We start from the raw sequence: 25,231 nt of genomic DNA, 5'->3' as shown, positions 1-25,231 counted from the left end.
ACCTGGTGAGAACATAGTAATGACATAATAACAACATGATAAGTTATCTTAAAATTGCATATCAAACTGGTAAGCTCTTAGTTTCTAAAAGGTTGATTACCCCTGGTTTAAAGACAAAAAGTTAGCGGACACCAGGGCAGACAAAAGTGCCCTGCTCAGCCATAAAGTTGCCTGCCCCATTTTTCACAACTTGAAATGCAATAAAACGACTAATCGCAAAAAAAACGTTGTAGAGTATTAAGGATTGATAATCAGTATATATAACAGAACAACACTGTAAATTTAAGTTTATTATAAATCTCCTTAACATTCATTGCGTTTATATGACATCACTGTTTTCGATCTGCCATCAGTATGTACCTGTATTAACTCATCTTCATTCATGCAATGTTTGCGTTGCGTCGTCCGCTACAAGCCACGTGAACTCCTCTTTCCACGGTGCTTTTAATGTACGTTTACGTTTTGTAGCGTCATGAATTTTGTTAGCTTCTTTTGAATCTTTCTTCTGGGGCTGAGGTTTTGGCTTGATTCCTAACCACTTATCCATTTTTCTTGTGTTCTCTGTCCGTCTACTTTGGAAAATGATACGCAAATGCACGATCTTACAACGCTCGGTAAAGTCCGGAAGCAAGAAGTTATTCGATGCGGGCTTCCGATTGGCTGCTGAGTATGCAGATTGCCAAACGAACCGAAAATTCCAAACCGAGCGAAGATTTCAAAATCGGAATAAAGCAAACATTTGATTTGATATGGAAGAAAAAAAAATATTTTTTTCTTGAAAAAGTTGTCGGCCACCCGGGCAGAGACGTTATGTCAGTTGTACGCCCGACGTAAAAGATGCACGCCCCGGGCGGCCGGGCAGATGTTATTTCAGACACTGCCATTATGCTCCTTAATCTTTATGTGCTGTATTTATTCGTGTAGAACGTGCAGCATTTATGTATAACGTGCACCCCTAATTCTTAGTAGATATCGGTATAAAGTTTATTCTTACTTTTTCTCACGTCAAACTTTGGGTTGGATGCAATGGGAATCAAACTCTGTTCGGACAGTGAGAGCACCTAACTCTAACCGCTTGTCACTGCCACGACCAGGGTTGGACTCTCATGACAACCGATGTTTTGCGATAATATGGTAAAACTTTGTAGGAGTACGTACTTAGAAATCTAGCGCAGCACTTTGAGAGAGAGGCAGAGACAAAGGAGAACAATGTCGTCCATCAAATGTTTTTTTTAGTTTAGTACACACACATCGTTTAAGTATACATTTCTAGAAACATGTTTTTCTTTTAAAGTCAGTGAGGGACCCGAACTTGTTGATTAACATTTTAGGCTCTTTCTGGCCTAAAATTTAGGTCGGGCTTTGACTCGGCTTGGGCTTAACGTCTTACAGTAAATCTAGCATGAAGTCACTCTACATAACTTTAAGTTGTCCCCAGCATTTTCTTTCGCTGCACTGCACTATGAGCTGTTATAGGTGACATCCTTGTATTTGATGATCTTGCCGTCGCGCATGACCACCTCTTTCTGCGCCCACCTTTCCACCTCGCCGTTCTTTTCCTCAAAGTGTTGCACCATCACCCGGCCAGAGGTGGGCAGTTGGCACGGCAGGCCTCGGGTGGCGTCCTGGAACAGGCCCATCTTCATAAAGTCCTTATTTAGGTCCAGTGTGCCGCCCCCGCCTGGCACGGGGTTCAGCGCTTTGATTTTCTGTGGTGAGCGCGCACGGGTTGTTATGGGGCTGCGTCGGACCAGTTGAAGGTCCGGTCGAGGGGTGCGATCCCATCCCAGAGGTGAACCGCGATTGTTGAGCGGAGAGTCCGCTGAAAAATAACAAAACAGACGGCGTTTGACATGAATAGGATTCTTAAACTTCTAAGTGGTGGCTCTATGGATGAACAGTCCTGCCCTATATAGAAATAAATGTATAATTGGATAAATATCTAGGAATATGACAAACAGGTCCTAGATGAAGGGCCAGACCAAGCACAGTTCATTAACCCCTAATGATGAATAGAAACTTTGGTCTTAGAATTCCCTTGCCCGCACGCGGTTTACCGAGGCTCCCCTCTGGAGGCAAGCGGTTGGGTGGGGTCCGCAGGCAAGCGCCTGGTGGCCGTACCTACACTCAAGGGGTTCAGCCCGGAAGGACGACGTAGGTCTCCCTTCCCACGGGATCATCACCTTTGGGAGGGGGCAAAAGGGTCAGGTGCGCATAGAGCTGGGTGGCAGCCCACGGAGGAAACCTTCGTGGACAGACCCCAGGCAACAGAAACTGGCTTTTGGGACATTTAATGTCTGACAGTCACCTCTCTGGTCGGGAAGGAGCCTGAGATGGTGGAGTTTGAGAGGTTCCGACTGGATCTATTCGGACTCAACTCCACACGGTACTCTCGAGTGGGGCTGGACTCTCTCTTACACTGGAATGCCCACAGTGAGAGGCACAGAGCCATATTAGTTGCTCCACTGCCATGCGCCTGTACATTGGGGTTCACCCCGTTAAATGAGAGGGTAGCCTCCCTCCGTACTTGGGTGAAGGGGTGGCTCCTGGCTGTTGTTTGTAATCACGAACCAAACAGCAGTTCAGAGTACCGATGCTTCTTGGGGTCCTTGGAGGGTGTGTTTGGGAGTGCTCCCCCTGGAGAATCACTCAAACTGTAGGAGACTTCAATGGTTATGTGAGACTTGGAGGGGCGTGATTAGGAAGAACGGCCCCTCAATCTTAACCCAAGTGGGGTTTCGTTATTGGACCTCTTTGCTTGTTCAGGCTTGTCCATAATGAACACAATGTTTAAACATAAGGGTCTGCATATGTGTACTTGGTCACTATTTGCTTATTTATTTTGTAGTCGTTTTATCGGACCTACGGCCGAATGTTTTGGGAACTCTGGTGAAAAGAGGGGCGGAATTGTAACTGGTCACCCCCTGGTGGTGAATTGGCGTCTATGGTGGGGGGAGATGTCAGACCTGGAAGACTCAAGCGTGTTGTGAGGGTCTGTTGCGAACGTATAGCAGAATCTCCTGACAGAAAAAAATTCAATTCCCACCTCCGGCAGAACTTCGCCCATGTCCCGAGGGAGGTGGCTACTGTTACAATTGCACTGCCCGAAAGGCAAATATTCCCTCCTGCGAGGACTATACTCATTTTATTTAAAACGCCTGCTTCACGAAGAATACGTTTTTATTCCATACATACATTTTCTGCACTGCCTATCCTCACTATGGGAGTGCTGAAGCCCATCCCAGCTGTCTTCGGGCAGTGGGCAAGGGAAGCCCTGAACTGGTTGCCAGACAGTTGCAGGGCTCGCTCATTCATACATATAGGGACAATTGGCAACTGACAATCAACCTGTCTTGCATGTTTTTTTCAATATGGGAGGAAACCAAAGCTGCATTTGGACCCGGGACCTCAGAACTGTGGGACCGACATGCTAACCACTCATCTGCCATGCCGCCATATTTATCGACACATTTATTTTGACATACGGCCAGATCGGTCTTCCATACCTCGTATATCTTTGTTGAACGGAGACGCTCCCCTCCGACCTGGTGAGGCAGACCGGGTCCTGGTGTACGTCTGCGGTTTAGTGAGGCCTCCCTTTGGCGCAGAGAAGGGTCCCTGCACTCCTCCTAAAGCCTTCCTCATGTCGACAATGACGCCCACCATGGAGGCCCTGAGAACCGGGTTGCTCTCCACCATCCTGCACACGGCCTGGCAGTAGGGCTGCTCTCGCATCACCTCCCGAATTTTGGCCGGGCAAACGCTGGGGGTATGTAGCCGTATGCGAGCGCACAGCTCGGCGATGATCTTTCCCATGGCCCAAACGTCCGAGCGCTGGTCCCGCTGGCTGTGTCGCTGAAGCACCTCGGGGGCCGAGTAGGCCTCGTTGCCCATGTCCATGGCTGAGTTTAGACCGCGCCGGAAAAACTTGGCTAGGCCCAGGTCAATGATAACCGCACGGTTGGTGTTGTGTTCCACCTGAAGGTCGAGAAAGCCATATGTGGAGTTTCTGTACTAAAGGGCGCACTGGACTGGTCTTTTTTCATATATTTTTCATATATGTAAATAAAGCTACAGTAAAAGCTACCATGTTTATTATATTTTAGCAATGATTAATCAGTCAAAAAAATATCACTGACGAAAATTTCATTACAGTGATTCCTTGTTTTTCGTGGGGTTGGCTTCCAAAAATGTCCCGCGATAGTCAATACCTGTGAAGTAGAAACATTTATATATCTATTGTTTTATTTATTAAATACTCTATTGTGCATTGAAACCAAAGAACAAACTCAGTTTACAGGTTTAAGTATTCATTTAACCAAAAAATGGGTGCATAGGTGGGAGGATCCCTTACAAATTTAATAGAATAATTTTTTTTTCTGTTGGACAAGTATTTTTTCGTCTTCTCGAAAAATATAAATAAAAATTACTTGATGCCAACAATACATCTGAATGAATTAGCGAATACCATACATAAGCCATTATCTATTATTAAAAAACAGCATGTCTCAAGTATCACAAAAACCTATTATTTTTAATTCGTTCAAAAAACGAATTCTAACACATGCACTTTAGCCAGTGTGCCAGACCTTTTCCAATGCGCCATAGGGAAATGTCCAATTTCAATTTACACATTTTTTCAATTTTTTACAAAGAGGTTCTGATAATATTCTAAAAATGTCATGTGTGGCAAATCATTTAGCTAATTTTAACTATATTTCTTCTTAATTTACTGTAAACGGAGGTTAAATTGTAAAAACCATGTTAAAAAAACAAAAATCAAATATAAAATTACATGAAAATTAGATGCTAAAATATTTACCTGTCTTACCTACAGTCATGTCCAACTCAAATAATGATTAATATTGTAGACACGCATGTATATATTTTTATTCTAAGCTCGAAATGATGCTTTACACCGAAAAACAACAGTGACCAGATGATGAAGGTGCTGTATCTGAGTCAGATCTGGAGGCTAATCTCGCTACAGGTACATGTGGGGGAACCAACTCCTACCCCAAAACACAGTGGCCTAGAAAGAGATGGGCGTCGTCAGGCTCTACCTGCCCAAGACACACCATGGGAAGTGGTGCCCCTACAACCCTAGCAGGATTAAGGAATCTGTGAACTGTGAATGACCTTCTTAAAAAATTTCAACCGGGGCAGAAAATTCATTTCTGTGCCTGGAGTTTGTTTCAATTATAAAGGTGTGCAGCTCAGAAGGTAGAGTGCTCATCTTGGTCACAGGTTCAATTCCAGCTCCTCCGAGTTAAATGTCGAAGTGTCCTTGTGCAAGACACTGAACCCCTAATGCCCCCGATAAGAAGGTAGGCACCTTGCGCGGGTGACGCCGCTATCGGAGTGAGTGAATGGGGAAATGTGAAGTACATTGTAAAGTGCTTTGGGAGGTCCTCAGTGACTTAAAAAGTGCCATATAAATGCAGTCCATTTACTATTTACCCTTGCCTCAAATAATGTCGAGAACTAGTACGCTACACTCGTATACTTACCATGATGTTTTCCGGTTTGAGGTCTTGATGGACAATATCTTTTGAATGGAGATGTAGAAGCCCCTCACACATCCCCACAATGATTTTGCCTCGAGTGGTTGGAGTCAACTGTGAAAATAATGATTAGAGATAAGCATGGTTCCCACAGGTGCATGAATTTTAATGTTGTGTTTGAAAAGTTCTGGAACTTTGGTTGGAGTGCTTGTAAATGCTTGGAATTGTGGCCATGTTTGACAAGTCTGCGTAAAATGAAACAAACACTGCTCTCTGGTGGCTTTGCTTTGCCAATGCATTTCTTCTTCCCTCATGATGAACTCATTCAGTACCATAATGTATAAATACATTTTCAGAAACATTGTTTCTGAGTGCCAAAATGTAAAAATCCCTTTTTTTGGGTTGTATTTATAAAAAAAAAATTTGGAAAGGGTTTGCCGCAGATCATCAGTAAGTATCAAGCCCCTGGGCATGATTTCAGGATGATAAAGCAGCAGTGGCTTTGTTCAGATCTTTGTCTGGACGAGTAACCTGCACTACTACCTTGTTAAAGTTATCTGATGCACTAAAACACACTATTTGGTATGTGTTGGTTGTATATGATCAGCTTGTGCTTTTTTGAGTGTAGTTTTACTGCACAGTGCTGCATCCTAATTTTGCTTCCTGTATCCGGGAATTGAGAGTGTGTGGCTAGCCCATATGGCAAATAGGTGTCGTGAAGCAGTGTGGTGAGAAATCTTTGGGGCAAGAAGGCATGACGTTTTGGGCATATGAACAGGAACGCGACCGCCATGGTGACCGGAATTGTGTGATGACGTCACCGGAAACATCGGGCGCTAAAAGGTTCTTGAAAGGTTCAAGCATCGTTCAAGCATGAGTTCAGTGTTTTTGCAATAAAATGTCATTTTTCAAGCAAAGTTTTCTTGGAAACTAGTATTTTCAAGAAATATTGCAATGTTTATCTGTTCTTTACTAAGTATTGGTAAAAACTAGAAACATTTCTTTTCTAATTAAAGATGAGGGTTGAAGCTTTCTTTTGATTTGTCCTATGTGGTCACAGTCCTTCTTTGGTGGTTCAGCTCAGTATCATATCAATGACACGACAACAGATGTCTCAAACTTGCAGCCCGGTGGCCAGTTGTGGCCCTTAGGATCATAGTTTTAGGCTCTCACTTTAATATTAAAGTTAAAGGGACTGTGTAAATCACTATACCATTTGATATTGCACAAGTAATAGTTTTTTGTGTCGGGAATTTTGAGAAAGGATATTTGAGAAGAATTGAATGTTTTCTAGAGAACGTTTTTGTGAAAAACACGATTTGGCTCAACCTCACCCAGACCCTAGCTCTGGCAGCCCCTAGGTAAATTGAGTTTGAGATTCTGGACTACAAAGACCATTCGTTCATTTATTCATTCAACTACAACTCTGTGTTCTGTGTTTTTATTTGTAGATCTATAGTTGAAAATATGTTACTGTTGTATACTCTCAGTCAGTAAGGGCTTCATCTCGAGGTCAGGTGCGATGCTACTGAAGGTGGGATGCTACTTTGCGGATTTTCACACTTCAGGTCACCGTTAAGGGCCATAACCGGGGGATTACTGTATATTTGTGGATCTGCAAAACAGATGATTCACACCGAATTTCTTCTTTTAATGACACTGAAGAAACTGAGTTCAAAAAACTTTAAAAAGTTCTTGAATTTGGCCGTTAAAAAAGGACGTACGAACCCTGGAAAAGGTTAAGACCAGCTCTGAACTGCGAAACCTGAATTTCCTCCCTCGGGTTTGACTTTGAATGCGTAGAATTAACATGGTTTAGTCTAAAACAACTTGAGAGGACGAAAAAATAGTTCAGGGCGGGGAAAACACAATCTAAGGCCTACAATAATACATAGTGTGAAATGTTTTAAATGTCACCTGGATTTTGGACTTTGCAGAAGCAAAGATGGTCGTTTCCAGATCTTCTCCAAAAATGAATTCCAGAGGAATAACCCATTTTCCATCTTTCAGGTTGATGTTGCCTAGCAGCTTGACGATATTGGGGTGATTGGCTTTACTGTTGATGAGTACGAGAAGAATTCACAAATTACTATACAAATACCTTTTTAAGACTTCCGTCGAGCTACTTTTGTGACTAATTAGCGCAAAGCGCACCAAGTACGATATATATTTCTAGGATAGCAATGTCGCTAAATGGCTTGCTAAGTAGCTAAAACTGTAGCTTGATGGTTAGCGTGAAAGATAAACAGGTAAAAAACTAAAAGAAAGCTAGATAACTAGCCATAAGAGTAAAAAGCCATCTAAATAGCCAGAATGAAAGCTAACAACAAAGCTAGGTAGCTAGCTGAAGAGGAGACCAAAATTTAGCTTGATGACTAGCAAAAAAGGTAAAATGTTAACTAGATGGGTAAATAATGTAAAAAGCTACCTCGTTCTCTTTATAAGACCCATTCATTGGATATTAGTTTGTTGTATTTCCCAGAAAAGGAATCAATAAAAATATAAATTAATATTTTTTTTATTACACAAACAAATTCTCATTCTAATCTTTGAAATAATTGCCTAAAAATAATTGTTAATACTTGAACACTTTTTTGTCTCCTTGAAGCCCATGAACTGGTATGTATTTATTTGAATTTTTAAAATAGCATCCTACCATGTTACAACTATATTATTACTATGGCTAACTAGTAAAGATAGGGTTACTCAGTCAACCATTAAATATAAATCCTTTTAATAGAAAATTTCAATGACCCAGCACAGGTGAACTATTTTTAGAACAGGTCTGCAGGCCCCTCAACTGTCCTTTTCTCTCTTTGTTCAGTTGAGAATCTTGTGTAAAAAAAACTTTAATGTGTTTAGTTATAAGTTCCAAGACTATGTGATGCTAAAAGTAGAAGCAAGAAGATAAAAATCCAAACGAACTTCATGATAATAAAGAATGGACACGCACCGGCACACCCAAAAAAGGTTATAACTTATTGGCGATCCTGAGGATCTACTATACGGTGGCTTGCAAAAGTATTTACCCCACTGTAGAATTTGCCTTATGTTAAGGGTCGTTGTCCAGTTAGAAGGTGAACCTGCACTCTGTTCTCAGGTCTCTTGCAAACTCCAACAAATATCCTGCCAGATTCAACTTGTATTCGTCTCCATCCGTCTACCCATTAACTCGAAAAATCTCCCCAGTCACTACTGAAGATGAGAGCATGATGCTGCCACCACAGTGTTAGACAGTTTTTTCCAGGGTGATGTGCAGTGATAATGTTACGCATTCAGCTCAAAAAGTTTGGTCTCATCTGACCATAGCATGTTGTTCCACATGTTATTTGTGTCTACCATGTAGCTCCTTGCAGACACCAAACAGGCCTTTTTATTTCAGAAAGGGCTTTCTTGAAATAAAATGAAATGATCTGCATTTATATAGCGCTTTTCAAGTCAATGACTTCCCAAAGCGCTTTACAATGTGCTCCACATTTCCCAATAGCGGCCTTGCAGTCATGTAAGGCGCTAACCTGCTTATTGGGGGTATTAGGGGTTCAGTGTCTTACCCAAGGACACTTCGACATGTAACACGCACGAGCCGGGATTCGAAATGGGATCCCTTGATCCCAAGACGAGTACTCTACCTCCCGAGCTACTGCCGCCCCTTCTTCTTGCCTCTCGCCCAGAAAGGGCATATTTATGCAGAGTGCGACTAATAGTTGCCCAATGCACAAATTGTCCCACCTCAGCTGTGTGTGCCTGCAGGTTATCCAATGTGATCATGGGCTCTTGGTTGCTTTTCTGATTAGTTTTCTCCTTGTTTGGGCCGAAAGTTTAGAGGGACGGCAAAGTTTTGGTAGGTTTGCAGTGGGGTTTTTTTTCTCTCCATTATTATATTTTTGTTAGCAAAGGGCTCTGGGAGATGTGTAAATGTTGAGAAACAATTTTGTATCCCATTCCTGCTTTGAACTTTTCGAAACCTTTATCCGGCACCTGCCTGGTCTGTTCTCCAGGGTCTTCTTTCACATACCTCTCATCCCGTCACAAAGTAAGTGTCTTTAAACTGAGGTTTAATGCGCTCTGCTTGTCATTGGTAGTCATTTAAGTCAACATTAGATCATTCAGAACTCATCAGGGAACTTCTGGAGTCAATTGAGCTGAGCTGATAGAACAGGCGTGTCATGATTACCCAAGTGGAGCCACCTGGGGTAATCATCTGACGCGCGGGAATGCGCTCCCTGATTGGTTTATGTTCCCTTTTTAAGCTCGCTACGCCGAGACCTGTTTGTCTGAGGATTACTTCTGTACCCCGTAAGACTCTCCCGATTACATGTGCCTTCTTGTTTACCTGATTCTGCCTGCCTGCCTCCGATCCGACCTGCTTCCGTCCCACGCTACGATCTTCTCTTCAGTCCCGGTAAACTCGACCTGCTTCCGTCCCACGCTACGATCTTCTCTCCAGTCCTGGTAAACTCGACCTGCCTCCGTCCCACGCTACGATTGGTTACGTCTTCCGAAGTTGTCTTCACGTCGTTGCTGCTGCTGACGTTCGACGGTCATCACGTCTCCCGCTAACCCTTACGCTTCCCCAAATAAAGAATTGTACGAACGCTCTGGGGTCTCCTGCTCTGTTCTGGTCTTCCCTGACAAGGCGGGCAACATTTTTGCACCTACACTTACTTTTTAGTTTTTTCGTTGTAAATATGGTATATAATTTCAAAATAATTGGGTTCCACATCACGACTGTGCCTCATATGTTGTTGATTCTTAGAAAATTGTTTGTTTTTTAGCTTTCAGTTTGAAGCCTGAAATGAAGCAAAATGACAAAAGTTCTGGGGGAGAACAATTCTTTCGGTAGACACTGCATACAGAGCGGAATTTCCCTTAGCCTGCTACTACTCACTTGTACACTTCACACTCCCTCTCCAGATCTTTCCGGCTGATGAGGTGCTGGGGAACCCTCTTGATGGCGGCCCAGGTGTCGTTGTACTTCTCAAGGTACACTTTGCCAAAACAGCCTTGTGCCAGAGTCTCGGTGGAGTACGCCATCCAAGCTACAGCAGTCAGCGCTGAGGTACCCGAGTTTTGAAACTAGGGGGAAATCCAGCAAACGGAAAAATAGTGATTAGAAACGTTTGTTTTATGGATTGACGATCTGGAGAACTGAATTCTAAAACAGGGGTGTCAAACTCATTTGAGCTCGGGGACCACATTGTAGGAAAAATTACGAAGGGTGTGGACTAGTATATTAAAAAGATAGAGAGAGAGGGAGAAAAAGAAAGCGAGAAGGAGACAGACAGAAGAAAAAGGGAGAGAGAGAGAGAGGGAGAGAGAGATAGAGAAGAGAAAATAAAGAAATACATTTAGAAAGTGTAAAAGAGTAATAAAAAGCAAGAGAGAGAGAGAGAGAGAGAAAGAAAGGAAATGAGGAAAGAGAGAAAAAAGAGAGAGAGGAAAGAAAGAGAATGATAAAGAAAGAAAGAGAGAAAGAAATCAAAAGGAAAAATTGAAAAGAAAGAAAGAAAGAAATACAAAAAAAGAAAGAAAGAAATACAAAAAAGAAAGAAAAGATACACAAAAGAAAGAGAGTGAAAATCCAAAAAAGAAAAACAAGAATGAAAGGAAAGGAAAGACGAAGAGAACAAAAGTGAAAGGAAGAGAAAGAGGGATGGAAAGAAACAAAAAGGAAAGACAAAGACAACAAGGGCAAGAGAAGGGGAAATATGGAAAGGAAGAGGGAGATAAAAAGTGAGAGAGAAACAGAGAGGAGAAAAAAACAGAGAAATAAAAAAAAGTGTGATGAGAGAGAGAAAAAAAGAAAAAAAGACTTAGAGGAAAAAGACAGAGAGCGAGAGAAAGGTTAAAAGGAAAGAGAAAGAGAGAGAAGATATAGAGAATAGAGAGGGACACAGAGGGAAAGAGAGAGGAAAAAGAGAGAATAAGAGAGTGTGATAAACAGAGGGAAAGGGATCAAGAAAACAAGAGAGAGAAAATAGAGAAGGAAAGAGAAAAATCGGGAGAGAAAAAAGAGAGAGAGAAAGAGATAGAAAGAGAGAAAAAGAGAGAGAGAAAGAGAGAGAGAGAGATAATTAAATGCAGCTCTAGTTGCTTTGTGAGTGGTGCCTGGCTTTGGCAACAACTTGTGGACATATTTCAAACTGCAAGTATTTTTCTCTTGTGCAGACTCAGAGTTGTCTCGACGGCTGGATTAGAATCCTTGTCGGGCTTGATCCGGCCCGCGGCCCACTTGTTCAACACCCCAGCCTTACAGACAAAACTTTGCCACAATTTGGTTTTAATGGTTGGCAGTTTTTCTTTTTAGAAGCTTGTTTACCTGCCAGTTCAAAACGCGGGCAGAATTTTTATTCCCTAGACTGGCATTGACGTATAATGAACAGAAGTGGGTTTAAGCTTGAGCCTTGAGAAACACCTTAAAACAGGAGGTCGATTTCCTTCTTTAGACTTTTTAATTCTCTTATTTAAAACCAGTTAACTACCTGCTGTATGTTCAACGCTGATGATGTCTGTGTAACGTCTTTTCATTCTGCTCATGCTGAAGTTCTTGATTTTTTTTTCCTTGCCCTCATGTAGGTTTTAAATCAGGGGATGGCGTAATAGTATTCTGTTGTGTGTACATCCCTTTAAGACTCCTTGTGATTAAGGGCTATACAAACAAACATGACTTGACTACTTTGTCTTTTTCTTTCTTTCTTTTTATCTTTTTGATCATTCAGCCTCGGGACACAAACCAGAATGTTGGTATGCAGGAAATGGTGTAACGACACGAAAGACTTTCCAAGGTTGCTACTTAGAGTGATTATATTCTTGTGGTTGTGATTCGACATGCAATTAGGCAACAATACAGAGTTAACAAAAGCTAAAGTCACTGTAAGTACAATATGGATATTTATTTAGTTATTTACTATCAATTCACTTCATACATATTATATATATATATATATATATATATATATATATATATATATATATATATATATATATATATATATATATATACAAATTATTTTGTGGCATAACCTTTAATTGCTACTATGACATAATACTTTCTTCCAAATCATCCATGCCTGGGTTGGTCTGTTTTGTATTTAAAACATGTAAATTAATGTAATTTAATATTTACAAATGTGAAACAGAAAAATAATATTTTGGACACACCAAAAAACATGATATTAAAATAGTTTTCATGATCAAATTGCTGATGGGATAACTAAAGAAAATTGGAAACATGAAAAAATAAAAAGCAAAAAATATTACTGGCTCATGGCTCACAGATACCTTCACCAACTGGGTCGTAGGGACATCTACAACCTGGTGGTGCCCATCCCTCTCGAGGCTGTTTTTCTCGGCAGGGGTTTATCGTTTTGATTTCTTTCATTTTTTGAAAGACCCACCATTAAACCAATTTAGCATAATTCTTTCAGAAAAGGAAGATTTACTGTCAGGACCAGAACAGAAACAGGACCCACTGGTGTGACGTCTACCCTTTATTGAAAGAGAGAGGAAGGAAGGGCTGCGCCCACGATCCGGTTTTCGCTGGGCCCGCGAAGCAAGTCGCTTTCGTACACGGATTGTGCTCCTAACGCGGAAGTGGACCGCGATGGCGGTGTCAGGGACGGAAAAAACAGGGTGGTAGAGCAAAGCGTGGTCGGGGTTTGGAAGTGAGTCGAAAGCCAGAACGGGAGAGTAGACGTAGTTGGGGGACAAAAAGAGGTTGTAAGCCGGGACGGGAGAACAGACGTGGTCAGGATCAAAACAGGTCATAGCCAGAGACAGACAGGAGTAAAAACGGGACAGGAGGGAGTCAGGGTCGATAAAGGCTTGCCTAGTATTCACTGACAGGACTGGGTTCAAATAGTGACAGGGAGCCAATCAGAACCCGCGGCACAAATGAGCGGGCACAGCAGAGTCACATCAGTAATCATGACATTTACTATCTGTCAACCTGCATCATGGCAGGAACAGGCAATGGACCATAAAGTCACTCGTACGTATCTGTGGTAGGCTGGAGGACACCGAATCCGCTGGCTTTTCCAGGTGGTATACTTTATGATGTCCTCCCTAGCTCAACAAAACTTCACCATTGTCAAAAAGCAGTTACCCCAAATTGCCAACTTTGTCAGGTATAAGGAACTCTGAACTCCTCCCGAAATGCCCTCGGCCGGGGGAGATACACCTACATGATTGAAGAATCCATCAGCAAAGGCATCTGCAGCTTCAGCCGAGCATGAAACACAAACTGGGTAACTGCTCTTGTCAGAACAGGAATCCAGCCAAGAGCAAGTTGAGAGAAGGCATCAGAAGGGATCTTGGGAATGGCCCAGAATTGGCAGCTCTCTGTAGACCCGGAGAAGCAGCTGTTGTCCCCACCCTGAGGTCGGACATCTTAATGGTCTCAGAGAGCACCAAGAACATTGTATTGATAGAGTTGACGATACCATGGGAAGACCGCTTGTGGGTAGCCCACAAATGGAAGATGACCAAGTAAGAACCGCTGGTCATTGACTGTCGGCAGCAGGGTTGGTTTGGATTGGTAAGGTTTGGCTTACATCTCAGCCCGTTTTTTTATCTTTAAAGGAATAAGAACTAGGAGACTACATATTCTCATTTAACTAGTTACTGGATGCCAGAAAGATTACAAAGCTGAGGAGCCTCTTTCAGTATGACGCGGAAGAAGTCTGTCTTGTCTAAGATAGTGCCGAGTCATATGCAAGTTTCACACTGTGGAGCTTTATGCTCAATGCCGATTTTTGGGTGATATCCACTTTTGCTGAAAAATTGATCACATTTCCGAATAAATGTGACTTATAAGTAGATTCCTGTGTGAACGACACAATTGTCCCGCATGCGCGGAAGAGGACACGTGACATCACAAGCAATGAGCTCAATGTTTGCTGAAGTACTCATGGATTTTAACAGTGGAGCAAATTTAGCAACATTAAGGTTAATGTAATAGGCAACATGTACAACTTTATCATTTTGAGAGGAAGATTAGGATAAAGGGAGCCATGATTTTGATTATGGTGTTTTTTAGGACGTCTGTCACCTATCGATGACATGTAGGTCACATGAATGCATCTCCACCGTTCACATAGCATTCCAAAAGACAAAACAACATAGGAATGTGGTCTGGGTCTGGTGTAAAAAAATTGGATGTGTTGTTCAGAAGGACCTTCACAGATTGGATGAAGGTCGCGTTTGTGAAAACAAATTCCATTTCCCTGCAGTGGTCCAAACTGGATAATATATTTAGGAGTGCTTTTAGATAGTGAGATGCCAAGCAAGGAAGGTCACAGCAACCTGGCGGGTCAGATTAGGTCTTCTATCTAAAATCTTGCCTAATTTAACGAAGGCAAGCTCCCTCAAAGGTGGCAGCACAGGATCTGTGGGGCACTCTTTCCACAAAGCTTTAAGTGACCTGAGAATTGCGAAAGAAGCAAGAGCTTGAGATGGATCTGGATTTAGAGAGAAGAACCAAACCAAAGCAAATTTCACCTAAACACCAGTCGCGTGGCCAGGTCACCTAGGCGACGGCGTTTAGTGTTGTGGGACCCAAAACACTCTATGAACCCAAAAAACATGCTGATGATGTGTTCAGGTGCATATACACACACACACACATATACATATACATATACATAGAGAGAGAGAGAGAGAGAGAGAGAGAGAGAGAGAGCCTTTCACTTGTCACATATGCAAAGGACGTAACGCCACAGCCACAAAGTTTGTTTTTCAAGAAAAATACGAAAAAATACGAAAGCTAGAAGAAGAAAGGATTGACGCGTTACACCAAACACAACAACGGTGACCAGGTGATGAAGGTGCTTTATCTGAGTGAGATCAGGTATCTTTTTTTGCTACCGGTGACCGTAGAAACCAGTATTTTTTTCATTGGGAAGCAAACCCCGACCTAAAAAATAAAGGCCAGGATGAAAGAAAGAAAGAGGGGAATCAAGAAAGAGAAAGAGAGAGAAAAAGACAAAGAAAGGGGGAAAGAGTAGAAAGGAGAGTGAAAGAAAGGGAAGGGGGTGAGACAGAGAAGGAGAGAGAAAAAAGAACAAAGTAACAGAGAAATAAAAATAAAGTTAAAGACAAGGGAAAAGAGAGAAAGACAAATAGAAAGAAAGAACAGAAGAAGTAAAGAATAAAATAGAGAAAGAAAGACTGAAATAGAGGGAGAGAGAGAGAGAGGGAGAGAGAGAAAGAAAGAGAGAGAGAGAGAAAAAAAGAGAGGGAGAGAGCAAAAAGGAAAGAGTGAAAGACAATGGAGGGCGGGATAAAGAGAGAGAAGGAGAGAGAATTAGAAAAAAGAATGAAAACAAATGAACAAATGAAACGTTGAAAGAGAGAAGGACAAATAAAGTTAGAGCCAAGGGGAATGAGAGAAAGAAAAAAAAGAAAGAAATATTTTAAGAGAGAAAGAAAGACTGAAATAGATCAAGAGAGAGAAAAGCAAAAAAAAGAAAGACAGAGAACGAGAAAGAAGGAGAGGAAATAGAAAGGCAGAGAGGGAAAGAGAAAAGAAAGAAAAAGACAAACAGAGAGGAAGGGAGAAAAAGAGTGAGGGAGAAAGAGAGAGGAAATACAGCTACAGTTACTTTGGAAGTTGGACCTGGCTATTGACACACAACAGCTAGAGGACATATTCAAAACTACAGGTGGTTGTTTGGCCTTTTTTTGTCTTGTGTTTCTCTCAGCATTGTTTCTCAGGCCACATCAAACGATGCGGGCTGCATGTTTGACACCCCTGCTCTAACCTGAATGCATGTTTACACCAACGAAAAGTCGGGCAGACTGCAAAATACACCAAAGAGAACTCAATGATGTAAAATCTCAGGAGACATGAATAAAATCATCATCTGTAAAAAATTTTGCTCGTTTAAAAGTTTCGATTTCTTTAAATTTCGTGATTTAAATTGAGTGCCATAGAAGCGGAAAATTCGCCGATGAAGCTTGATTCTAATATTTTCAGTCAAGAAACGGAAGGATATAATTGCTACGTGTCAACGTGCTTTTTAGCTCACAGCCAGTGATGAAATCAGCGTCATTGTCATTAACCAACATTCCCTTCTTTTTTCCACGATCCCCCAGAAATACAAACAGTGTCTTGCAAAACTATTGACCCCCCCTTCCCTCAAGAACCTTTTGACATATTGCCGTATTTCAGACTTCAAACTTAAATCTTGAAAACTCCAAATATCTACAAAGAATCAACAACCGTGAATAGAATAGAATTGATATTGTGCTCACAAATAAATAGTTGAGTCAATGCTTTGTACAACCTCCTTTTGCTGCGATCCCAGCCACAAGTCTTTTGGGGTATGTCTCTTTAAGTTTGGCACATCTTGAAACAGAAATATTTGCCCATTCTTCCTTACAAAACAGCTCAAGTTCCTTAGAGTTTGATGGTGATCGTTTTTTCATATTTTTGATCAAATGCTCTATAGCAGGGGTCAGGAACCTTTATGACCCAAAGAGCCATAAAAGCAAAAAATGTTTCAAAAAGAAATTGAGAGAGCCAAGCCATATATTTTCAGACAAAATTCAAAACTGCCAAACACGCGTATTGTTCAGCACATTTTATTTCACTGTCTGTCATTTGATGATTTAATCAAATGTATGAAATGATAATAATGCCAAATCCTGTGTCCCAAATCAATGTAAATATGCCATTTACAATTTGTCTTCCACCTTCAGTTAAGAGTGTTGAGGCAATGTTTTTCCATGAAATTTGTCCTTAATAACGGTTTTAAAACAATGTGCATGCAAAGTTCTTTTGTAAAAATGTCACAAATTACTGCAAACAATAAGCATATCGTCATATTCACTTTCGGTGTGGACTGCACTGAGCGAGAGAGAGAGAAGGAAGTGCCTTGCGCTGTGTGCAGGGATCCGCCCACCAGTACTGTACCCAATCAAAGTCGTTTGCCAGCGTTTTTATTTATCAGTTTAAATGGTTTCTTATCAAACTTCTGCATTAAGTTGCTTCGGCTTTATATGGACCAAAATCGGGGTAAAATCACTTGACTTTGGAACGCCACAGAGAGATGTTACATTTTATCTCGGAGCCATATGTACTCATGAAAAGAGCCATATATGGCTCCCGAGCCATAGGTTCCCTACCCCTGCTCTATAGGATTGAAATCTGGACTGTGGCTTGGCCATCCGAACACCACTTGCAGACTCCAACAAATATCCTGCCAGATTCACCCTGTATTTGGCTCCATCCATCTTCCCGGTCCTGCTAAAGAATAGCAACCCCAAAACATGATGCTACCACCACCTTGTTTGACGGTAAGGATGGAGTTTTCAGGGTGATATGCAGTGTCAGTGTTACGCCAAACGTAACGCTTTGCATTCAGCCGAAAAAAAATCAACTTTGGTCTCATCTAATCAGAGCACCTTGTTCCGAATATTATTTGTGTCTTCCACGTGGCTTTTTCCCAACGTGAAATCTGCCATTTTGTGGTATTCTTTTAGAGAAGGCTTTCTTCTAACAATTCTTCCATAAAAGGCAGATTTATGCAGAGTACGATTGATAGTTGTATTTTGCACAGATTGTCCCACCTCAGCTATGTATTCATGCATCCGATGTGATCATGGGTCTCTTGGTTGCTTCTCTGATTAGTTTCTTCACATTTTCTCCTTGTTTGGGACAAAAGTTAAGAGGAATGGCCAGGTCTTGGGAGGTTTGCAGTAGTTTAATGCTCTCTCCATTTTGATAATAATGCTCGCACGGTGCTCTGAGAGATGTGTAAATGTTGCGAAATCTTCTTGTATCCCATTCCTGCTTTGATCTTTTCCACAACTTTATCCCTGACTGGTGCGTCTATGGTCTCCATAATGCTGCCTGTTCTCCAGTGTTCCCTTTCACAAACCCCTGAGCTTATCACAGAGCAGGTGCATTTAAACAGAGAATTAGTAACACACTGATGCACTCTGTTCGTCAACGTTAGTCATTTAGGTCGGCATTGGATTACTCATCAGTCATCACGGACGAGCTGAGAGAACAGGGGAATAACATTTTTGCAATACCTACTTTTCAGGGGGGGTATGTCTTTGAAAATTTAAAATGAAACATTAAAACAATTGGATTCCACTCCAGGATTGTGTCTCACATATAGTTGATATTCAGAAAATATTTTCAGTTTTTTAGCTTTAAGTTTGAAGCCTGAAATTTGGCAATATGACAACAAGTTCTTGGGGGGGGCAATACTTTTGCTAGGCGCCGTAAGTGCAAGTCATTGACTCTAACTGGAACGTGCGTTTACATCAAACTGCTTTTCGATCAGATTACAAAGAAAAGACTGACAAACTGGAAAAACCACCAAAGAGAACGAAAGGATGCAAAAATATTAGGACGGATTCATGAATAAAATCATCCTCTGTAAACATTTTGCTCGCGTAAAGGAAACGTATTGGGTATGCTTACCTTTATGGGAAGAGTAGTAGTGTCAGGTCTGAACAGGAATTGACATAGTTGGCTTTTTTATCACGCTTGGCTTTCCTAACACGCCTACTTCCAAGCGGGCGGGCGGGCGGGTGGGCCTGCCCTGGCCTGACTGACTCCCACAACACACCAAAGAAAGTGGGAAAAAAGAGAGAGAAAGAGAGAAAAAGAATGCGAAAAGTAAACAAAAGAGAGAGGGAGACAAAGAGAGAAAAAGGGGAGAGAAAGAGAGAGAGAGAGAGAGAGAAGGAAAGAAAGAAAGAAAGAAAGAAAGAAAGAAAGAAAGAAAGAAAGAAAGAAAGAAGAGAGAGAAAGAAAGAAAGAAAGAAAGAAAGAAAGAAAGAAAGAAAGAAAGAAAGAAAGAAAGAAAGAAAGAAACAAACAAAGAGACAAACGAAGAAAGAAACAAAGAGACAAACGAAGAAAGAAACAAAAAAAGAGAAAGAAAGAAGAAATATCATGAGGGGAGGGAGAAAGAAAGAAAGAAAGACAGACAGAAAGAGAGAAAGAGAGAAATAAAGAAAAAAAGAAAGAAACAAAGAAAGAAAGAAAGAAACAAAGAAAGAAACAAAGAAGGAGATAAAAACTAAGAAAGAGAGAAAGAGAGATAGGGTGAGAAAAAATGAAAGAAGATGAAAAAAAGAGAGCACAAAAGAGAGACAGAGAGGGATGAAAAAGAGAATGAAAGAGGAAGAAAAGATAGATAGAAAGAGAGAAAGAAAGAAAGATAGTGAAAGAAGAGAGAGTAAGCCCTGGCCTGACTGACTCCCACAGCACACCAAAGAAAGTGGGAAAAAAAAGAGAGAGAAAGAGAGAGATAGAATGCAAAACGTAAACAAAAGAGAGAGGGAGACAAAGAGAGAAAAGGGGGAGAGAGAGAGAGAGACGGAAAGAAAGAAAGAAACAAACAAACAGACAAACGAAGAAAGAAACAAAGAAACAAAGAAAGAGAAAGAAAAGCAGAAATATCATGAGGGGAGGGAGAAAGAAAGAAAGACAGAAAGAAAGAAAGAAAGAAAGAAAGAAAGAAAGAAAGAAAGAAAGAAAGAAAGAAAGGCAGAAAGAAAGGCAGAAAAAAAGAAAGGCAGAAAGAAAAAAGAAAGAAAGAAAGAAGGAGATAAAAACAAAGAAAGAGAGAAAGAGAGATAGGGTGAGAAAAAATGAAAGAAGATGAACAAAAAGAGAGCACAAAAGAGACACAAAGAGAGATGAAAAAGAGAATGAAAGAGGAAGAAAGACAGAAAGAAAGAGAGAGAGAGAAAGAAATATAGTGAAAGAAGAGAGAGTGAGAAAGAAAGAGGGAAAGATAGACACAAAGAAGAGAGAGAGTGAAAAAATAAGAGCAAAGAGAGAGAGAGAGAGAGAGTGAGAGAGAGAAAGAAAGAAAGAAAGAGATTGAGGAATTGTTCTCTCTCTCTCTCTCAATGTCTTTCAATTGCTCTTTTTTCTTTCTCTTTCTTTGGCTCATTCTTGCTCTCTCATTGTCCATCTTTTTTTGCTTTTTTCCTTTCTTTGTCTCTTTCTTTCTTACTTTTTTCTTTTCTATTCCCACCTGTTTCTCTCTCTCTAGCAGTCTCTCTCTTTCTGTCTCTCTGTCTATATGTTTTTCTTTCTCCCTCTTTAACTGTCCCTTTGTCTCTCTCCCTTACGTTCTCTTTTCTTTATTTTCTTTCTCCATCTGTCACTCTCACTTTTTTCTTTTTTTTCTTTTTTCCTTTATCTCTTTCTTCATCTCTTTTATCTCTATGTATATCTCTTTATCTCTTTCTTTGTTTCTTTTTTTTATCTCTTCCTCCTTTCCTCCCTCCCTCCCTTCCTTTATCTCTCATCGACTAGTCCAAACCATTTTTCTTTACCACGAGGCTCCCAAGCTAAAATGGGGTTGACACACATGGTGTAGTGCAACACAAAACAAGTGCTAAGCACAAGGAATAAACTAACTACGGAAACTCAGATTGACCAGATTTCACAATTGCACCGCTTATCCTCAGTAGGGTCGCGGGGGTGCTGGAGCCCATCCCAGCAATCATCGGGCAGTGGGCAGGGGACACTCTGAACTGGTTGCCAGCCAATCACAGGGCACACGGGGACAGACAACTCACTCGCCCAGTCACACCTAGGGACAATTTGGACCGGCCAATTCACCTGAAACGCATGTTTTTGGAATGTTGGAGGAAACCGAAGTGCCCGGAGGAAACCCACGCAAGCACGGGGAGAACATACAAACTCCGCACAGGAAGTCTGGAGCTGGATTTGAATATATCTCATCTCATCAGCCGTACCGCTTATCCTCATTAGGGTCGCGGGGGGGCTGGAGCCCATCTCAGCCATCTCCGGGCAGTGGGCAGGGGACTGGTTGCCAGCCAATCGCAGGGCACGCATGGACAGACAACTCATTCGCTCATATATATATATATATACATATATATATATATATATAAAGGTTTTGTTAACCTACAAGAATTTAAAAACAATATCCATTTATATGATAGTTTTTTCTTATTTTCTCATCAATACGTTTTTTTTTCTTAATGAAAGAAGGGTTATTTTTACCACAATTAGGCGCTAAATAATTCACACCGTCCCTTTAAATATTTGGCTTATATAAAAGGTTTTTTTGTCCTTCGAATTCCTAAATTGCGTCAAGAATATTAACTATAACTATCTCTGAAAATTGTTGTTTCCCCCAACATTTTGAAGCGGAACACTACTTTTTAATAACTGATTAGTATGAAAGGCTACCAGTTACACATGCATTTCAAAACTAGCATATATTATCATGTTATTATTATACCGTTATCATGTTTTCATACCTGTCAATCCGTACGGTTTTGCCGTACAAAGTACGTTTTTAATGCATTTTAAGTCGAGTACGACGTACAAGGAAATCTGTACGGAAAAACGCAAATTTGTCAATTATGGGTAATACACCAACTATCACCAAACGGCAAATCAATCAAGTCAAACGAGTTCGCCGCGGTAGCCTCTATCTCGGTATCGTTTTTTTTCGTTGCAAACGAAGCGAGCGGTTTGATGCTACTGTGCGCATGCGTCTGCCGCCTGGGGATTTCCCATCATGCATCATTCCGAAAAAATATATATACATATATCGTGTACGATTATTTTGTATTTTGTACGGGAAAATACGACAGTTTGTACGGGCATGGAGCCGTGGAGGTTGACAGGTATGTGTTTTGACTATGTTATTACCAAGTTGTAATACAATAAGTGGGGTTAAAATAGGCTTAGTCAACTACTAAAACCTTTGTTTAGGGGCATTGAGTGATTTACACTTATAAATTATAGGCTGTTTTTTTAAAGAATTTTGGAAATACTAATCGTTTATCTAAAGACAGTGATCATGTCAATGAATTCTCATGCCAGTTAAAAATCGACTTTCCTAGACAATTACAATGGAGAGCTCACCTTAGATAGAACCTTCAAAATGGAACAAATGATCCTTGATTTTGCTTGGTTTTGTCTGACTAATTTACCTCCGCTGGAGGTCAGCAAATACCAAGATGATGAGTAATAGTTTCATTGTATTCCCTCTCTCATTCAAGAATTACGTTGAATATGTGGATAATTAATAATGGATATACAGTATATTTTTATTTTATTTCAGGTTTTCATAGAGATCAAGACCTTTAATATTTCATGTGGTACATTTCTGTACCTGTAAAACGACCCAATCTCCCTACACATACACTTTAAATACATAGGAACTGTCATTAACATATTTTATTGTAGTTTTATGTGAATAATCGTCAGTTTTAGACACATTTTCAAGCGGGAAAAAGTAGAATACTCAATAGCTGTTGAACATTAACATGTTGATAACCTTATCGCCAAAGGGACATACCACTTTTGGAAGTAGTGGAGGGGGATAAGTGGATTCCATGTCAATTAATGTTCGTGTTTAGTATACTTAAATGCTACAAAATCTTACTTTTGAATTTATTAAATTTTCTAAACGTATTAACTGTTGTTTGTGGTGTTTCGTCGTTGCTTTCTTGAGAATATAAGTTAAATAAGATACCTCACCCCCTGCGGGTTTCGCAATATTCCCAAACTTACACCTGCGTGGTGCGTTCAGGTACTTCCCCCAAGGCGAAACTTGAGACGTCACAAAATGGAGTTGACACTCCCCGGCTGAGAGGGCGATTTTGCGTTTAATCCTAGAACACGATGAAAAGTTTAGCTATTTTTGGTCGTGAGTTGAAATAAAAAGACATTCAGTGAGTGATTGAAAAAGGACGGCGGGATGAAGAATTTTTGGGCGTTATTTCTCACCGCAGCTCTGGCGACAGGTAAGAAGAAGGCCCGTGTTTTCGCCTCGAATGGGTGCGCCCGCTTCCGCCTTTCAGTCGGTGGACAGTTTTTATTAAACTTATATTTGTGTCTTCTTCCTAACAATAAGGCTTATTTTAAAACGTTTTGAGGCGTAAGATTGATTTAAAGTTACATTCGTCGTTATTGCGATTGCGAGCCTCCTAAAAGTCCGTCACATCTGCAAAATGGCAGACGGTTCATTTATAAATGACATGAAATATTTTGAAATGTTGATGGTAGATCTCGTTTTTTCACAAGTAAAATTAGTCGAAAATAATTGAGTTTAAAGTAAAATTATGTCTAAAATATGTATTAAATTTCACAGAAAATCGATGTTGTTTTTTTAGCTAAAACATCGTAAAATTCCTAATATTAGGGATTATTTTTCTCTATTGTAGATGATTTTCCTTATTTTATTATACCTAATATTTATAGGGCTAAATTAATCGGGGTTTTTTGGCCTTTGGGGATTTTTAAACAAAAATTGAACAAGTTTGATGATTTATTAAAGAGAAAAACAAGTTGAAAATAAACAGTTAAATTTAAGCAAAAACATAATGAAAAATTTTCACTTTACTCAAAAAAACCCCTACTTTTTAAAGTGAAAGTGTAATATAAAAGCGAATAATCCCTGAAATGAACAAAATTCTCTATTCCAATTTAAGGTATTTTTCTTCTTAGTTTTGTCGATTATTTTCCTTAATTTTACAAAATTTTAATTGAATAAGTTTAATGAAAAAAACAACCTAATTTTATATATATATTTCTAGAAAAACAGGTTAAAAATGTGTACATATAGAAAACAAATCCTACTTTTTTTCATTCATTCATTTCATAGAAATAATACAATAAAAAATTATTATGAAGAAAAGACTCATAATAGTCAACAAACGTCAGTTAACAAATATGAGCAAAGGTATTTACAATTGGGACTACATATTTAAGGCTGCTGAGGACCACATTTTATGCCCGACCCCGACCTGAATTTTGGTCCATGTCGGGCCTTATTTATTATTACAATCGGGTAGGGCCGGCTTCCCTCTCGCTTACTACCTTAAAAATAAATACATGTTTATAAAATATATATATATTCTAAAATAATGTGTGGGTACTAAACAAAAAAACAACACACATTTACTGAAAAAAGTATTACTAAAATAACCCTCTCTCAATTCTTTGGCTCTTGCCGACCATATATTGTTCTCTGTGGTCTCTCTGCCCCTCTCTCTCTAAGTGCAACACTAGATTCTTAAGGATGTTTTGCTTCTTTGGTTTATGGTCCGATTTTCAACCCATTAAAATGACGAACAGCCTTCATGTTTTCCCGTCAACTCTTGAGAAAATTTGTCAATGATGGAAAATTGTTGGTTAGTGTAACCGTTGCAGACGCAGAAATATAAAATATGTAAATGTTTATACAGTCTTGTTACCAAAGACGGACTTCAAATTGTTATCATAAATCAATTCTATTCCTCCCGAAGGCCTTACAAATATTACATTTCGGATTTGCTTCGGGATCAGTCTTGCAAATCAGGTTCATTGGTCGGGGTCAGGCTGAGGATGACTTTAATACCTGTGAGCCTGGGTCGGGTCGGGCTGAATTCTTTATGGGGGGGCCCGATCATACTTGTACTGTGGACATTGGCGAAGATGAGGGGATACTAGGCTGGAAAGAAAACGAAATCCTGGTTAAGAAACACTTCACTAATGGAAGGAAGGAAATACCATTTAATATGTCTATTGAGCATAATTACTCTAATGGCCTAAAATAAGAGAAGATAAGTTGGCATGTGACTCATCATTGGGTCATGATGATACTCCTGGCAAAGAAAAAAACATTTCATAATACGACTTTTGCATTTGAAATCGGATTTGGGGGATTACTCCTTGGGTTTCGAAACAGCTGAGATAAAATTGCTGGAATTATTCACTTGCGTTTTGA

General features: G+C 40.3%; 2 protein-coding genes across 4 annotated transcripts in view; one reads left to right on the top strand and one right to left on the bottom strand.

Annotated features, from left to right (window-relative positions):
- Positions 1 to 1,212: 1,212 nt before the first annotated feature.
- Positions 1,213 to 23,129, bottom strand: LOC148372518 (uncharacterized). Of its 2 annotated transcripts, none has more exons than XM_088327124.1 (6): positions 23,035 to 23,129; positions 10,393 to 10,580; positions 7,422 to 7,560; positions 5,511 to 5,618; positions 3,507 to 3,978; positions 1,213 to 1,822 (listed from the first exon to the last, which is right to left on the bottom strand). In XM_088327124.1, exons 2-6 carry the CDS (start codon positions 10,536 to 10,538, stop codon positions 1,461 to 1,463), a joined length of 1,227 nt encoding a protein of 408 aa, XP_088183250.1. In that variant the 5' UTR covers positions 10,539 to 10,580; positions 23,035 to 23,129; the 3' UTR covers positions 1,213 to 1,460. The 2 variants fall into 2 exon arrangements, with proteins under 2 accessions (XP_088183250.1, XP_088183248.1); XM_088327122.1 differs by lacking the exon at positions 23,035 to 23,129 and adding an exon at positions 18,940 to 19,034.
- The window catches only part of lsr (lipolysis stimulated lipoprotein receptor), a 14,701-nt gene continuing 12,528 nt past the window's right edge, over positions 23,059 to 25,231 (top strand). For both annotated transcript variants that reach the window (XM_088327121.1, XM_088327120.1), the window contains exon 1: positions 23,059 to 23,267. In XM_088327121.1, coding sequence (XP_088183247.1) covers positions 23,222 to 23,267 — 46 coding nt within the window. In that variant the 5' untranslated portion in view covers positions 23,059 to 23,221. The remainder of the gene's footprint in view (positions 23,268 to 25,231) is intronic.

The sequence above is a fragment of the Urocampus carinirostris genome, chromosome 2 (genome assembly GCF_059441175.1).
Source record: "Urocampus carinirostris isolate Australia breed hairy pipefish chromosome 2, RoL_Ucar_1.0, whole genome shotgun sequence".
NCBI classification, from domain to species: Eukaryota; Metazoa; Chordata; class Actinopteri; order Syngnathiformes; family Syngnathidae; genus Urocampus; species Urocampus carinirostris.
Note: the sequence above shows the minus strand (reverse complement) of the source record. Positions and strands in the feature narration are given on the sequence as shown.